Source organism: Lucilia cuprina, chromosome 5, assembly GCF_022045245.1.
Source record: "Lucilia cuprina isolate Lc7/37 chromosome 5, ASM2204524v1, whole genome shotgun sequence".
Taxonomy (NCBI): domain Eukaryota; kingdom Metazoa; phylum Arthropoda; class Insecta; order Diptera; family Calliphoridae; genus Lucilia; species Lucilia cuprina.
In genome coordinates, this window is record NC_060953.1 from 51,092,877 (window position 1) to 51,110,438 (window position 17,562).

Sequence of the window (17,562 nt, forward strand, 5' to 3'; positions counted from 1 at the left end):
CTATAGATAAGTCTATAGTCTTGACTATAGATAAGTCTATAGTCTTGACTATAGATAAGTCTATAGTCTTGACTATAGATAAGTCTATAGTCTTGACTATAGATAAGTCTATAGTCTTGACTATAGATAAGTCTATAGTCTTGACTATAGATCAATACTAAATACTGATTTTTTTTTTTACAAAAAAACCCTGTAAAATCAATTAAATTTTTTAATAATATTAAATTTTTAACATTTCAAAATTTTGATTTTCTTCTATTGAAAATTTCCGTTAAATTAAAACCTCAAAAAAACTAAAGCAACATGACTGAAGAAAAGAAAATGCCCAACTATGTGAAATTTATAATCGGTGGTGCCTCTGGTATGACTGGGTTGCTATTTGTACAACCTATGGATTTGGTTAAAACACGCATGCAAATGGCAGGTATTGGTGGCAAGGAGAGTGAGTACAAAAATTCCTTAGATTGTCTAATGAAAGTTCTGAAAAATGAGGGCTTACTCAAGTGCTGGCATGGTTTGGGAGCTGGTTTATTAAGACAGGCTACCTACACGACAGCAAGAATGGGTGTTTATCAGAATTTAATAGAAGCATATAAAAGCCATACTCAACATGCCCCCACGGTACCGGCAAGTATGGGTATGGGCATAATGGCGGGAGCCGTTGGTGCTTTTGTAGGCAATCCTGCCGATGTGGCCCTCATACGTATGGTAACCGATGGTAAATTACCGCCAGCTGAAAGAAGAAATTATAAAAATGTAGCCGACGCTTTAACAAGAATTCTTAAAGAAGAGGGCTTGCCGGGCCTATGGAAAGGTTGCCTACCCACTGTAGGTCGAGCCATGATTGTGAACATGTGCCAATTGGCTTCCTATAGTCAAGCAAAAAACTATTTACAAAAAGGACCTTTACAAATGAAAGAAGGTTTTGGTGTGCATGTTGGTGCAAGTTCTTTTTCTGGTCTTCTTACGTCAATAGCCTCACTCCCCATGGATATTGCTAAAACTCGTATACAAAATATGAAGACTGCTCCCGGAGCAAAACCAGAATATTCTGGTACAATTGATGTTCTAGTAAGGGTTTGTCGTAACGAAGGTCCCCTGGCCTTATGGAAAGGGTTTACCCCGTATTTTGCCCGTTTGACACCCTTAACTATATTGATTTTCGTATTTCTGGAACAGTATAATAAATTGTACTATAAATATGTTTTAGGCACTGAGGGTGGTTCGAGTTTGTAAAGAAAAATACGGTTTTGTTGAATTCGTTTTACATTTTTTTAACAAAAAAACATTTTTTTAAATCCTGAAATTTGAAAGTGAAACTACCGCATTTATCGAAAAATTTCTGCAGAAACAACGAAATTAATTTTAATTTAACTTTAAATTGTAATTTTACATGTATACAAATAAAAAATATTAAAAAATTTTATTAAAAAATTTAGTTTATTTCCAGTTATGATCTGGTTCAGATCTAGTTCAGTTCTAGTTCAGTTCTAGTTCAGTTCTAGTTCAGTTCTAGTTCAGTTCTAGTTCAGTTCTAGTTCAGTTCTAGTTCAGTTCTAGTTCAGTTCTAGTTCAGTTCTAGTTCAGTTCTAGTTCAGTTCTAGTTCAGTTCTAGTTCAGTTCTAGTTTAGTTCTAGTTCAGTTCTAGTTCAGTTCTAGTTCAGTTCTAGTTCAGTTCTAGTTCATTCTAGTTCAGTTCTAGTTCAGTTCTAGTTCAGTTCTAGTTCAGTTCTAGTTCAGTTCTAGTTCAGTTCTAGTTCAGTTCTAGTTCAGTTCTAGTTCAGTTCTAGTTCAGTTCTAGTTCAGTTCTAGTTCAGTTCTAGTTCAGTTCTAGTTCAGTTCTAGTTCAGTTCTAGTTCAGTTCTAGTTCAGTTCTAGTTCAGTTCTAGTTCAGTTTCTAGTTCAGTTCTAGTTCAGTTCTAGTTCAGTTTCTAGTTCAGTTCTAGTTCAGTTTCTAGTTCAGTTCTAGTTCAGTTCTAGTTCAGTTCTAGTTCAGTTCTAGTTCAGTTCTAGTTCAGTTCTAGTTCAGTTCTAGTTCAGTTCTAGTTCAGTTCTAGTTCAGTTCTAGTTCAGTTCTAGTTCAGTTCTAGTTCAGTTCTAGTTCAGTTCTAGTTCAGTTTTAGTTCAGTTCTAGTTCAGTTCTAGTTCAGTTCTAGTTCAGTTCTAGTTCAGTTCTAGTTCAATTCTAGTTCAGTTCTAGTTCAGTTCTAGTTCAGTTCTAGTTCAGTTCTAGTTCAGTTCTAGTTCAGTTCTAGTTCAGTTCTAGTTCAGTTCTAGTTCAGTTCTAGTTCAGTTCTAGTTCAGTTCTAGTTCAGTTCTAGTTCAGTTCTAGTTCAGTTCTAGTTCAGTTCTAGTTCAGTTCTAGTTCAGTTCTAGTTCAGTTCTAGTTCAGTTCTAGTTCAGTTCTAGTTCAGTTCTAGTTCAGTTCTAGTTCAGTTCTAGTTCAGTTCTAGTTCAGTTCTAGTTCAGTTCTAGTTCAGTTCTAGTTCAGTTCTAGTTCAGTTCTAGTTCAGTTCTAGTTCAGTTCTAGTTCAGTTCTAGTTCAGTTCTAGTTCAGTTCTAGTTCAGTTCTAGTTCAGTTCTAGTTCAGTTCTAGTTCTAGTTCAGTTCTAGTTCAGTTCTAGTTCAGTTCTAGTTCAGTTCTAGTTCAGTTCTAGTTCAGTTCTAGTTCAGTTCTAGTTCAGTTCTAGTTCAGTTCTAGTTCAGTTCTAGTTCAGTTCTAGTTCAGTTCTAGTTCAGTTCTAGTTCAGTTCTAGTTCAGTTCTAGTTTCAGTTCTAGTTCAGTTCTAGTTCAGTTCTAGTTCAGTTCTAGTTCAGTTCTAGTTCAGTTCTAGTTCAGTTCTAGTTCAGTTCTAGTTCAGTTCTAGTTCAGTTCTAGTTCAGTTCTAGTTCAGTTCTAGTTCAGTTCTAGTTCAGTTCTAGTTCAGTTCTAGTTCAGTTCTAGTTCAGTTCTAGTTCAGTTCTAGTTCAGTTCTAGTTCAGTTCTAGTTCAGTTCTAGTTCAGTTCTAGTTCAGTTCTAGTTCAGTTCTAGTTCAGTTCTAGTTCAGTTCTAGTTCAGTTCTAGTTCAGTTCTAGTTCAGTTCTAGTTCAGTTCTAGTTCAGTTCTAGTTCAGTTCTAGTTCAGTTCTAGTTCAGTTCTAGTTCAGTTCTAGTTCAGTTCTAGTTCAGTTCTAGTTCAGTTCTAGTTCATTCTAGTTCAGTTCTAGTTCAGTTCTAGTTCAGTTCTAGTTCAGTTCTAGTTCAGTTCTAGTTCAGTTCTAGTTCAGTTCTAGTTCAGTTCTAGTTCAGTTCTAGTTCAGTTCTAGTTCAGTTCTAGTTCAGTTCTAGTTCAGTTCTAGTTCAGTTCTAGTTCAGTTCTAGTTCAGTTCTAGTTCAGTTCTAGTTCAGTTCTAGTTCAGTTCTAGTTCAGTTCTAGTTCAGTTCTAGTTCAGTTCTAGTTCAGTTCTCTTCTAGTTCAGTTCTAGTTCAGTTCTAGTTCAGTTCTAGTTCAGTTCTAGTTCAGTTCTAGTTCAGTTCTTGTTCAGTTCTAGTTTAGTTCTAGTTCGGTTCTAGTTCAGTTCTAGTGCAGTTCTAGTTCAGTTCTAGTTCAGTTCTAGTTCAGTTCTAGTTCAGTTCTAGTTCAGTTCTAGTTCTAGTTCAGTTCTAGTTCAGTTCTAGTTCAGTTCTAGTTCAGTTCTAGTTCAGTTCTAGTTCAGTTCTAGTTCAGTTCTAGTTCAGTCTAGTTCAGTTCTAGTTCAGTTCTAGTTCAGTTCTAGTTCAGTTCTAGTTCAGTTCTAGTTCAGTTCTAGTTCAGTTCTAGTTCAGTTCTAGTTCAGTTCTAGTTCAGTTCTAGTTCAGTTCTAGTTCAGTTCTAGTTCAGTTCTAGTTCAGTTCTAGTTCAGTTCTAGTTCAGTTCTAGTTCAGTTCTAGTTCAGTTCTAGTTCAGTTCTAGTTCAGTTCTAGTTCAGTTCTAGTTCAGTTCTAGTTCAGTTCTAGTTCAGTTCTAGTTCAGTTCTAGTTCAGTTCTAGTTCAGTTCTAGTTCAGTTCTAGTTCAGTTCTAGTTCAGTTCTAGTTCAGTTCCAGTTCAGTTCTAGTTCAGTTGTAGTTCAGTTCAATTCTAGTTCAGTTCAATTCTAGTTCAGTTCTAATAACTTAAAGCTTTAATTTTAATCCCTGGCATATAATTAAAACTAAAAAATTTATCAATTTATAACACTTATTTAAATAAAACTAAAATTAAATAAACAATATTATAATTTCGGTAAAAAAATTAATTGTCTTCCAATTTCCTGTTGTAAACCTAATTTCAAATCATGGCTGATTCAAAAAAGATGCCCAATTATGTGAAATTCGTTGTAGGTGGTGGTGCTGGCATGACAGCAACTTGTTTTGTACAACCCATGGATTTAGTTAAAACACGCATGCAAATGGCTGGAGTGGGTGGTAAAGCTAGAGAATATAAGAATTCTTTAGATTGTCTTTTGAAAGTGGTAAAAAATGAGGGTGTATTAAAGTGTTGGCAAGGTCTGGGAGCAGGTTTATTAAGACAGGCCACCTATACTACTACACGAATGGGAGTTTATCAAATTTTAATTGATGTCTATAAAAGAAACAGTCAGCAAGTCCCTACTGTAGCGGCCAGTATGTCTATGGGTATAATGGCTGGAGCTGCAGGTGCTTTTGTAGGCAATCCCGCAGAGGTGGCCTTAATACGCATGGTAACCGATGGCAAATTATCAGAGAAAGAGAGAAGAAACTATAAAAATGTAATCGATGCTTTGTGGCGAATACTCAAGGAAGAAGGTTTTGCGGGTTTATGGCGTGGTTGCCTACCCACTGTGGGCAGAGCCATGGTAGTAAATATGTGTCAATTGGCATCGTATAGTCAAGTTAAAAATTTTCTACATCAAGGCCCTTGTCAAATGCCACAGGGTTTTGGTTTACATGTGGCAGCAAGTTTTTGTTCGGGACTTTTAACTTCAGTGGCCTCAATGCCACTTGATATTGCTAAGACTAGAATACAAAATATGAAAACTCCTGTGGGAGCTAAGCCGGAATACTCCGGAACGTTAGATGTTTTGTTGAAAATTTCTAGAAAAGAAGGAATGTTGGCTTTGTGGAAAGGTTTTACACCCTATTTTGCTCGTATTACACCACATACGATATTGACTTTTGTTTTCCTAGAGCAATATAACAAGTTGTACTATAAATATGTTCTGGGAGTGGAGGGAGGTTCCAATTTGTGATTTAAGGATGGAGTTTAATGGGCTCATTATGAAAATTTTATGTTTTATAAACATTGCAATTGTGGTAATATTTGTTGTTAATAAAAACAATTTATATTGTTGATGAACATATTTATTATAAACTCACTAGTATTGCTAACCAAATGTTGAAATAATTGTGGTCTTTTATATGGATAAACAACCACACCTGAGGCTTTTAGATTGTTGCCAATTTAGCAGCACCTACTACAGCTGCTACTAATTGTACTGCAACAATTGTTATATATTGTGCTACCAGTAATTTAAAATGTATAAATTTATTTAATTATGACGTTATTTACAACTAATTAGATGAATTAATTTGTCTACTCAAATGTAAATGAACTTCGAATAATTGTATTTGTATCATGTTAATACTTTTGTTAAAATTGTTTCTTTTTTATGCTAATTATTATTTAATTTGTAAAATACTTGAAAAAAATGTCTATAATAAAAAACAATATCAACCATAAATTTTTGGTTGACATCAGCCATGAGTCCACCCAACACCAGCTGCCTCAACAGCTACATGATTAATAGTTGCAATTGTTGTAGAACAATGAAGTTTCAATGTGTCCAAATAAAAATAATTGTTAATTTTCATAAAATTTTTGTTGTTGTTATTTTAATATTAAATAAATGCACTTTTTTTAGTTTAATAGTTCATTACACTAATAAATTTAATAATAGCAAAAAAAACCTGTTATAAATTATTTAAGTATAAAAATTAATTGTTGAAATGTGAAAAACCAAAACACCGGGCGCTGTATGTAAAATTAATTTTATTTAAAATATTGTTATAAATAAATAGTTTTTAATTTTAATCTATTCATGTATAGTCTATAGACTAGACTATAGACTAGACTATAGACTAGACTATAGACTAGACTATAGACTAGACTATAGACTAGACTATAGACTAGACTATAGACTAGACTATAGACTAGACTATAGACTAGACTATAGACTAGACTATAGACTAGACTATAGACTAGACTATAGACTAGACTATAGACTAGACTATAGACTAGACTATAGACTAGACTTTAGACTAGACTATAGACTAGACTATAGACTAGACTATAGACTAGACTATAGATTAGACTATAGACTAGACTATAGGCTAGACTATAGACTAGACTATAGACTAGACTATAGACTAGACTATAGACTATATTATAGACTAGACTAGACTATAGATTAGACTATAGACTAGACTGTATACTGGACTATAGACTAGACTAAAGACTAGACTATAGCCTAGACTATAGACTAGACTATAGACTAGACTATAGACTAGATAGACTAGACTATACTCTAGATAGACTAGACTATAGACTAGATAGACTAGACTATAGACTAGACTATAGACTAGACTATAGACTAGACAATAGACTAGACTATAGACTAGACTATAGACTAGACTATAGACTAGACTATAGACTAGACTATAGATTAGACTATAGACTAGACTATAGACTAGACTATAGACTAGACTATAGACTAGACTGTAGACTAGACTATAGACTAGACTATAGACTAGACTATATACTATACTATAGACTAGACTATAGACTAGACTATAGACTAGACTATAGACTAGACTATAGACTAGACTATAGACTAGACTATAGACTAGACTATAGACTAGACTATAGACTAAACTATACACTAGACTATAGACTAGACTATAGACTAGACAATAGACTTGACCATAGACTAGACTATAGACCAGACTATAGACTTGACCATAGACTAGACTATAGACTAGACTATAGACTAGACTATAGACTAGACTATAGACTAGACTATAGACTAGACTATAGACTAGACTATAGACTAGACTATAGACTAGACTATAGACTAGACTATAGACTAGACTATAGACTAGACTATAGACTAGACTATAGACTAGACTATAGACTAGACTATAGACTAGACTATAGACTAGACTATAGACTAGACTATAGACTAGACTATAGACTAGACTATAGACTAGACTATAGACTAGACTATAGACTAGACTATAGACTAGACTATAGACTAGACTATAGACTAGACTATAGACTAGACTATAGACTAGACTATAGACTAGACTATAGACTAGACTATAGACTAGACTATAGACTAGACTATAGACTAGACTATAGACTAGACTATAGACTAGACTATAGACTAGACTATAGACTAGACTATAGACTAGACTATAGACTAGACTATAGACTAGACTATAGACTAGACTATAGACTAGACTATAGACTAGACTCTAGACTTGACTATAGACTAGACTATAGACTAGACTATAGACTAGACTCTAGACTAGACTATAGACTAGACTCTAGACTAGACTATAGACTAGACTATAGACTAGACTATAGACTAGACTATAGACTAGACTATAGACTAGACTATAGACTAGACTATAGACTAGACTATAGACTAGACTATAGACTAGACTATAGACTAGACTATAGACTAGACTATAGACTAGACTATAGACTAGACTATAGACTAGACTATAGACTAGACTATAGACTAGACTATAGACTAGACTATAGACTAGACTATAGACTAGACTATAGACTAGACTATAGACTAGACTATAGACTAGACTATAGACTAGACTATAGACTAGACTATAGACTAGACTATAGACTAGACTATAGACTAGACTATAGACTAGACTATAGACTAGACTATAGACTAGACTATAGACTTGACTATAGACTAGACTATAGACTAGACTATAGACTAGACTATAGACTAGACTATAGACTAGACTATAGACTAGACTATAGACTAGACTATAGACTAGACTATAGACTAGACTATAGACTAGACTATAGACTAGACTATAGACTAGACTATAGACTAGACTATAGACTAGACTATAGACTAGACTAGACTAGACTATAGACTAGACTATAGACTAGACTATAGACTAGACTATAGACTAGACTATAGACTAGACTATAGACTAGACTATAGACTAGACAATAGACTAGACTATAGACTAGACTATAGACTAGACTATAGACTAGACTATAGACTAGACTATAGACTAGACTATAGACTAGACTATAGACTAGACTATAGACTAGACTATAGACTAGACTATAGACTAGACTATAGACTAGACTATAGACTAGACTATAGACTAGACTATAGACTAGACTATAGACTAGACTATAGACTAGACTATAGACTAGACTATAGACTAGACTATAGACTAGACTATAGACTAGACATAGACTAGACTATAGACTAGACTATAGACTAGACTATAGACTAGACTATAGACTAGACTATAGACTAGACTATAGATTAGACTATAGACTAGACTATAGACTAGACTCTAGACTAGACTATAGACTAGACTATAGACTAGACTATAGACAAGACTATAGACTAAACTATAGACTAGACTATAGACTAAACTTTAGTTTATACCATAGACTAGGCTATATACTTGACAATAGACTATTGGCTATACTATAGACTACACTATAGACTAAATATTCGATAATTATACTATTACGTTTTAACATGTTTACATGGTGTAAGATCATCACTGTTCTTTCACACCTATTAATTAGAGCTTAACACATATGAAATTTATAAATCACACCTTCAAAGATATGGCTGCTATACAATCGTTGCTAAGTTAACCTTAAAGAACTTTTATCTAAATTTATTTTTTATTGCATGCTATAGAAAAAAAAGCACACCAATTTGAACATGTATTTTACACTATTTGCACTTAAAATTTTGAACATTAAAAATATACTCGCACATACAAACAAACGAGCGAAACGAAACGAACAATATCACTTTCATCATAATGTTTAGATTAGAGACTACTATGGTACAACTACGGCCTGAGTTGGGAAGAATATGACTGGATGTTTGGTTTAGTAGAACTAAATTTTAAAAATGCTTATCAGTCGTATTTTTGCAGTTCGATCGTGCGGTTGGATCTCCTTCTGGTAGTAGAGATAAAGTGGAAAAAGTGTAAAAAAAAGTGAAAATAAAAAAAGTAAATAAATTTAAAAAAAAAATTTATACAAATGTATATATTAAGCAGTATCTTGTTAACTGCAGCGGTTCGCTCATTCATTTTTTATTATAATTCAAGCACTTAAATTAGAATCAACAGCCAGTAGTTGTAGTAGTAGCAGCAGCAAGAATAACAAAAGAATCAAATAAAATAATTTTTCATAATCAAGTGTCATTTAACTTGTGTAATTTAAACGCATTAAATGTAATAAAAACGATCGTTATCTCTCTTCTGTTGATTTTTTTTTTTATTATTTTTTTGGTTTTCCTCATATGAAATATAAATTTTGTTCAACGTTTGTGGATTTTTTTTCATTTAGTTTTAAACTTCGTGTACTAAGTACGTGTGTTTAGCGGTATTACTAAATAATAGTAAAATATTAAAAAAAAATTATTTGTTTTTATCTTGTGTTAATATAAAAATTATAAAAGAGATATGAAAAGAAAATAAAATATTTAAATAAAAAATTTTAAATGAATATTTTATATGCTAAATAATGGAAAAAAATTAAAAAAAAGATCTTGTGGTTAAAAAAAAATTAAGTGTTAACAAATTTGACAAATAGTTTGAAAGTTTGACAATAAAAAAATTGAAAGAAAAATTCCACAAAAAAAGGAATTGAAAAGCGTATAAATACTTCAATGAAAATAATACATTTAAATAAATATTTATTTAAATTGTTTGTGTTAAAAGAAATATATTATTTTTAGAAAAAATAATTTAGTTGACAAAATAGCAAATTTATAGTTTTATTAAAAAAAACTAAATATATTATATAAATATTTAAAGAAATAATTAACATTGAAGTTTTTTTTTACTATAAATGCCTCAGTGTGAAAATCTTGAGACGTGACTTTGACTTCCTTCAAGTAAAGTTTTTTACAAATTGAAATTTTAAATAAAATTATATAAAACAAATAAAAATTTGAAAAAAATTTACCAAATATTTCAAAGGTTATTGAAAACTACAATAAAAAAAATTTAAATATATCGATCGATTGTGAACATTTTTTATAAATTTTTAACTTTTTAATTTGTGAAATATAACTACAGATAATATATTTATGATTTGATGATAAAAAACTTTATAATTCTCATTTATTTAAAATTATTTTTTTTCACATAAAGTCTTATTTCTGCCTTATTTGTTTCAACAATTCCTAGAAAATTCTCAATCATTTGAAAGGATTTCTAGCGATCTCTAGAGGGACTGAGAAAGATAACCGGGGGCCATAGCAATAAAAAACATAATGTATATCTAAATTACATACAGACATCAATAATTTTAGTTAAAAGTCGACATTTTATGGAAAGTCGATTTTTTTACTTTTTTTCAGTTAGTTAAAAGTCGCTTTTTCGACTATTAGTATTTTGTAACTAGTCGTCTTTTCTACTTTTTTCGACTTTTCGACTATTTTCGACTTTTTTTGACTTTCCGACTTTTTTCGACGGTTTTCGACTATATTCGACTTTTTTCGACTTTTTTCAACTGTTTTCGACTATTTTTGACTTTTTCCGACTAGTCGACTTTTTTTCAACTTTTTTCTACTATTTTTGACTTTTTCCGACTTTTTGACTATTTTTCACTTTTTCCGACTTTATTCGACAAAAAGTCGATTGATTGTTCGATTACTCGAAAGTCGATTTATAGAACCCTAATTACCACTGGAACCATTCTACTATTCTCTTCTTAAACTAACAAAAGTTGTACATTGCCAGCACAGATTAATGATGATCAATGATGTACATAAATGTACAAATTGAGCACAATTCAAATGAGATGAAATTGATCCTCCCTAAAGGATCGCATATTATTTATACTGATCAACAAGAGAGGATATTGCAATCCATAAACTAGAAGAACAACCGAAGGAAATCATCTTCGTACAAATGAAATAAAATTAATGCATTTCGATGGATCGCTTAAGATCTATACTGATCGCATCAATCCATAGCTCAGGAGAACAATCGGATGGAAACATCACCGTCTAAATTGAAAACGATTCCGATGAATAGAAATTAATTCTCTATGCTGTTTCGCATAAGATTCTTAAACTAACAAAAGTTTTACAATGCCACCACAGGTGCAATTTGATCGCGAATGATCGAGTTGTTCATAATTGTCTTACAGTCCAGAATCCTTACATAAAAAGCAATGAAAACATAGGATCGGCTGTGCCATTCATAACTACAGAATGGAAACATCTCCGTCTGTATTGAACACAATTTAAATGAGATCAAATTGATCCTCCCTGATGAATCTTATAATCCATAAACTAGAAGAACAACCGTATGAAAACATCTCCGTATAAATGAAATAAAATTAATTAACATCGATGGATCACATAAGATTTATACTGATAGCTCTGAATCAACGGATAATTCAAAAGAAATTTCTTTAAAAGAAAACTTTCTCAATCCATATACTAGTAGAATAATCGGATGGAAACATCTTCGTATAAATTGAAAACAATTCCGATGAGAAGGAATTAATCCTTTGTGATGGATCACATAAGATTTACTCTGATAGCTCTGATTACTTCCCTTCTGGGCTTCATGCTAGAAAAGCATGAAAGTTTTTGAGATATTCCCTGAAAATAAGCATCAATACGCTTATTTTGAGATTTTAAATTTTGATTGGGAAGTGATCACTGATCTTACTTCAATTTCTTACACAAAGTATACATTTTTTATTAAAAATCTTTCTTTTACCTCATTTTTTGAATTCTTAAAGAATTCGGAAAATTTTCATAGAATAAAAAGTTTTATGATTACTAATCAAGCAAAATAAGTATATTGGTTATTTTTGAATATATCAGTTTTTTCTCTGATATATTCATGTTAACTACTGACTTAGAAAATAATTTCCTAACAGATCATAATTTAAGATTTCTTTTCTGAATTGTTAAAGATTTAAAAGTATTGAGAGCAATTAATTTAATTTCGTTACGATCTTTTTGACACAACTATTGATTTTGATATGAAAAAATGATCACAGATCAAGCAACCTCGATGATATAATGACGGTTCTATGCAAATTTAAAGGTCTTCCTACAAAATACAAATGAAGGATCACTCATCGATCTCAAATTAATGTTTTTCATTAACGTAAAGTTTTTGGATGCGATCAGATATTGAATTATTTTTCCATGAAATATATTTATATTAACTAAAGATTATTTACGATATTTTTGAGCATTAAAGAGTTTCAGAGATTTCTGTAGATAATAGAGATATATATTAAAATGATCCCTAATCTATCATAATTTAAGACTGATTTAAATGTTTTGAGAGCGATCACAGATCGAGCTAATTTCGTAACGATTTTGATAAGAAATATGAATGATCACAGATCGAGCAACCTTTATGATCTAATGAGGGTTAAATGGAGTTTTTAAGTTCTTCCTAAATAATATAGATTTATGAATAATGATCACTAATCGATCTTAATTTAATGTTTCTTTTAAAAGTTGCTAAAAAATTACTTCTTTAGAGCAATCATAGAAATTCTCATGGAAAATATATAGATTTATGATCAGAGAATTAAATGATCAACAAGATCGAACTATTTTTAATTTAAAGCTTTTTTAAAAGATGATTAGTGATCGAACATCTTTTGTTATTTAAACATTGATTTACAAAGTTATAAGAAATATAAAAGGGATTACCGATCGACACCTACATGATCAAAACAAATTTAAAAAATCATTATCATCTGCTTTTAAGTTGCTAATTTTAATATAGTTTTATATATTTTCTAAGCCTTGCTTGCAAATATTATAAATGTGTCGTTTTTATAAAGCATTTCTTTATTTAAAATATGCATTAAAAAATATATATAATAAAATTCCACTCAAAAAGTTGAGATCATCTAATTTTGTTTTTTTACGCTTGCATTCTCTTAATTATTATTATTATTATTTATATTAAAAAAAACTTAATAACAAATATATTTTTTCGTCTTCTTATAGAAATGCTTTAGGGTCAAATTGAGATTATTAAAAGTCAATTAATATAAATATTGAAAATAAAATTTTCTAAAAATAAATCTTTAATTAAAAGTCAATTCATCATTAAAAGACCTGTTTACTAACAAGGCAAATAGTTTAGCTGCAATTGCGATCGTAAAAAGGACATTTCTTAGAAAAAAAACTTAAACAAATACTTAAATTAAACACGTTTCATTTTTCAAATAACTTTCAATACATTCCAAATTGCTATGAGTTCAAGTAGTGTTCACTTATTTTCTTCACAATTCCCTAGAAAATCTTTTTTATAAAACTCACACCCTGAGCATTGCAATACTAAACCGCAATACGTTTTTTTTTTTTTTTCATTTCTTGTTTATTTAACAAAAGATTTTTGATTTAGATTAAATCAATTGAAATGAAATAAAAAGAAATGCAACAGAAAACATACACCAAACTTCATTATATACAAAAAAAGAAAAACGGTGACAATCGCATTTAAACTCAATTTAAAATAATTTTTGTTTTTTTTTTTTTTTTGTTCAAGAAAACAGAAAATCATTTATGTCTAAGAAAGAAAAAATAGTAGTTTAAATTTGAAAAAAAAATAAATCTCAAGTAATAAGAGAATAAATAATAAAAATAATATTGCGGAAGTGTTAATTAAATCTTCAAAGTGTTTTTTGCCTCCATATAAAAACATTTGAAATGAAAGAAAATATAAAATTTTATTTAGTACAAGTACATAATATTATGAATATATAGTTCATCAGCATTTACTACCAACAGTGAGGAAAAATGTTTTCTAAAAAATCGATTAAATAGCAGTGAGTATTTTGTATAAAAATAATCAGATCGTATAAATGTATAAAATTATAAAATTTTAAATTTCTATCCTTTTAGAAATATGTATGATCACTGATCAAGATTCTTGTTGAAATATATATGATCACTGATCTACATTCTTGTTGAAAAAAAGTGAGTGATCAGAGATTACGACTAATTATTAAGAAATAAAAACTTCAAAGCTTAAAGTAGAAAATATTGATTTGAAATTATATGATCGTTGATCTACATTCTCGTTGAAAAAAGTGAGTGATCAGAGATCATGACTATTTATTAAGAAATAAAAACTAAAGAGTTTAAAACAGAAAATATCGATTTGAAATTTTGAACTGATCACCAATTGATCATGTAAGTTTTCTTGTCTTAAGATCGTTCGATCATTAAACATTAAACGTATAAGACAAGCGTATTTTCCTGATTCAGTAATACTTTGATTATTGTAAACATTTTTATTTTTCAGTTTCTTAATTAAACGCTTATTTGCCAAATAAGTTCACAGATCAATGAAATTGATCTCTTTTGTATAAAAATAAACAGATCATAAAAGAATAAAGTCATAATTCTCTAAATATTGTACTTGATACGAAAAGCTTGGTATCGCAGATCGATATTATTTTTACGATAAAACGTTTGTATATAAAAAAAAAAACAAATAGGAAAGTATAGTCGTGCACCCGACTATATTATACCCTACACCTTGAGTTTGTTAAAAATGTGGTGGTTTGCCTTAATTCAGAAATATTTTAACAATTTGTTGGAAAAATGTGATTTTCATAAAGACGGGATATATGGGGGATAGAGTAAATAAGGACCTATCCATCTTAATCGATTCGGAAAGTGATGCTGAATTGATCGGTATACTTAGCGTTACAAACATCACCGGAAACGTATAATACCCTCCCCACTATGGTGGTGTAGAGTATCAAAATATTTAACATCTTTCATTAATGATCTATCGCAGGTCAAGACCAATTATTTAGGATTTATACTCTCTAATAGAAAAATTTCAATGTGAAAATTGTTATTTTGTATCGATCGATTGACTTTTTTTTCATGTCTTAAGAACCTATAATCATAAAATATTGATCGTATAGCTTATTTTCTTTATTTAAACAATGTTTTGATAATTGCGAGCATTTTAATGTAATTTTCTTATTTAAACGATTAGTTACCAAATGAGAACCATGATGCATAAAATTGAGATCGTAAAACAATTAAATCATAAAATTCCAAAAGCTTTACTATTTACTAAACTTGCGTGATCGTTGATCGAAATTCTTTTTTGTATAAAAATCTTATTTCAAAAGTTACTAACGATTTAAGAGCTTTAAAAAGTGATCACGTATCAAGAAAATTTATCCAGAAATAAAATTTATAATCGGCAAATGCCGATTTTAAAGTGTAACTCATCACCAATCGATCAAGTAACTTTTAATGTAATATGATCGTATGAATATTACACATGATCGTATTAGACGATCAAGCTTATTTAAATTTTCTTATAGAAAATACTGAAAAATATAAACGATCACCTACCAAACGAGTTTATTTTCGTGTCTTGACATTATATGATTATAAAACTTGTGTGATCGTAGATCGAAATTCTTTTTTCTATAACACTCTTATTTCAAAAGTTATCAACAATTTAAGATCTTCAAAGAGTGATCACATCTCAAGAAAATTTATCCAGAAAAAAGTTTCTAATAGGAAATATCAATTTAAAAATGTAACTGATCACCGATCGTTTGAATTACTCTTAATATCATATGATCCTATAATCGTAACACATGATCGTTTAAGTCAATCAAGCTTATTAAAATTTTCTTATAGAAAATATTAAAAAATGTAAACGATCGCCGACTGATCGTGTTCCTTTCCGTGTCTTGAGATTGTATGATTATAAAACATTGATCTTAAGATCATAGACCGATCCTATAAAACTTATTTTCTGATTTGAAGAAATTGATTTAAGACTATCCATGAAAATAAGAATACATGATCACATATCAGGTTCATTCTGATTGCACTCTTATATCCAATGTTATTACGGATATGACTGATCAGTTTTTAATGTCTTGTTTAAATGTTCATTAAAAAGATTAATAATGATATAAATTTTAGGACAAAATATCGATCACCATTCAGTCTTCTGTTCTATTTTAAAAATTTTCCTAAATACTTCATTTTTTTAACGGACATATTAGTGATCATCGAAATTTATATAAAATATTAATCGGGTCTTAAAGTTTTTGTTTTAATTTATTTGTCTACTCAAATATTAGAATGATCACTGTTCGTTCATTAAGAAAAAAATCTTTTTAAATTATCGCCGATCGACTCATAAGATCGTATATTCTATCATTTAAAAATGTTATATTTTTTGAGAAATTCATATATTTTTTAATGCTTTTTTAAAAAAATATCGACTGTTGCTTTAAAAGACAAGTGATCACAGATCGATCTTGATCAAAAATATTAGTGATTGTGTTTTTTCAATATGACTTCTATTTTAAAAATGCTATTTGAAGGAAGTGAAAACGTTTATAAAGCATTTATAGAAAATAAGTTATAATTTGTAATTGGTGATATATAATGTCTATACATATCACTTTAATTCCCAAGTGTTTATTGTTTACCGTGTGAATTTATTTTTTAAAGAAAATTAAGTAAAAATTAAAAATAACAGCAAAAAGCAAATGTGAAAAAATTAAAAGTAAAAAAATATTTATAAAATAACTCACCCATAAAAATTGTCTGTAGAAAGTGACGACAACTGGGGGCCTTCAAAAAGTAAAACAAACCATCCATGGATTAATTTTAAAAGCTGTAAAGAATAACAAGAAACCAGTTAAAGGATTTATTATTATATATGTAAGTATTTAAAATTTTTATAAAGATTGTTAATAAATATTTAAGAAATTCATATAGTACTTAAATATGTGCAGTTTTATCTTAAAAACATGATCACGATTTTGTATAAAAATCGTGCTTTTAAGTAAAGTGATTTATTTAAGACACCTGTTTGCTGGCCACACACTACTACATCAAGTCTAGATGAAAATCTGTTTGTTTTAAAATAATTTATTCAGTCAATTGATTTTACGATATGATTAGCTTTAAATTGTATCTATAGGCAAATTGTTTATTTTTTTCATACGAAATTTTTATAAATTGTTTAATTATAATGGGTATTTTTTTTCTCTTTAGAAAATCCCATGTATTTTTTATCATTTTTACAACAACATATACATACATACATATACAAGTCACAAAGATTATAACTAATCAAGTAATAAGTGTTAATTATACGCACATATGTACTTCTTGGCAGAACTTCATTATAGTCTAGTCCATAGTCTAGTCTATAGTCTAGTCTATAGTCTAGTCTATAGTCTAGTCTATAGTCTAGTCTATAGTCTAGTCTATAGTCTAGTCTATAGTCTAGT

At 29.7% G+C, this 17,562-nt stretch overlaps 3 protein-coding genes across 5 annotated transcripts in view; all 3 read left to right on the top strand.

The window, feature by feature from the left end:
* Window positions 1-233: 233 nt before the first annotated feature.
* Window positions 234-1,434, top strand: LOC111676930 (mitochondrial 2-oxoglutarate/malate carrier protein-like). Its single transcript, XM_046952164.1, has one exon. It carries the CDS (start codon window positions 304-306, stop codon window positions 1,234-1,236), a length of 933 nt encoding a protein of 310 aa, XP_046808120.1. The 5' UTR covers window positions 234-303; the 3' UTR covers window positions 1,237-1,434.
* Window positions 1,435-4,217: 2,783 nt separating this feature from the next.
* LOC111676931 (mitochondrial 2-oxoglutarate/malate carrier protein-like) lies at window positions 4,218-5,487 on the top strand. The gene is made up of 2 exons (XM_046952318.1): window positions 4,218-5,291; window positions 5,358-5,487. The coding sequence occupies exon 1, from the start codon at window positions 4,295-4,297 to the stop codon at window positions 5,225-5,227; it is 933 nt and encodes a 310-aa protein (XP_046808274.1). The 5' UTR covers window positions 4,218-4,294; the 3' UTR covers window positions 5,228-5,291; window positions 5,358-5,487.
* A 3,758-nt stretch (window positions 5,488-9,245) lies between these two features.
* The window catches only part of LOC111689584, an 89,448-nt gene continuing 81,131 nt past the window's right edge, over window positions 9,246-17,562 (top strand). The window contains exons 1-2 of one of the 3 annotated variants that reach the window (XM_046950914.1): window positions 9,246-9,281; window positions 16,775-16,987. The gene's annotated coding sequence lies outside the window, so the exon portion shown is untranslated. Of the gene's footprint in view, window positions 9,282-16,700; window positions 16,988-17,562 lie in introns of those variants that run through there. The other 2 variants (XM_046950916.1, XM_046950915.1) reach the window with 2 other exon arrangements.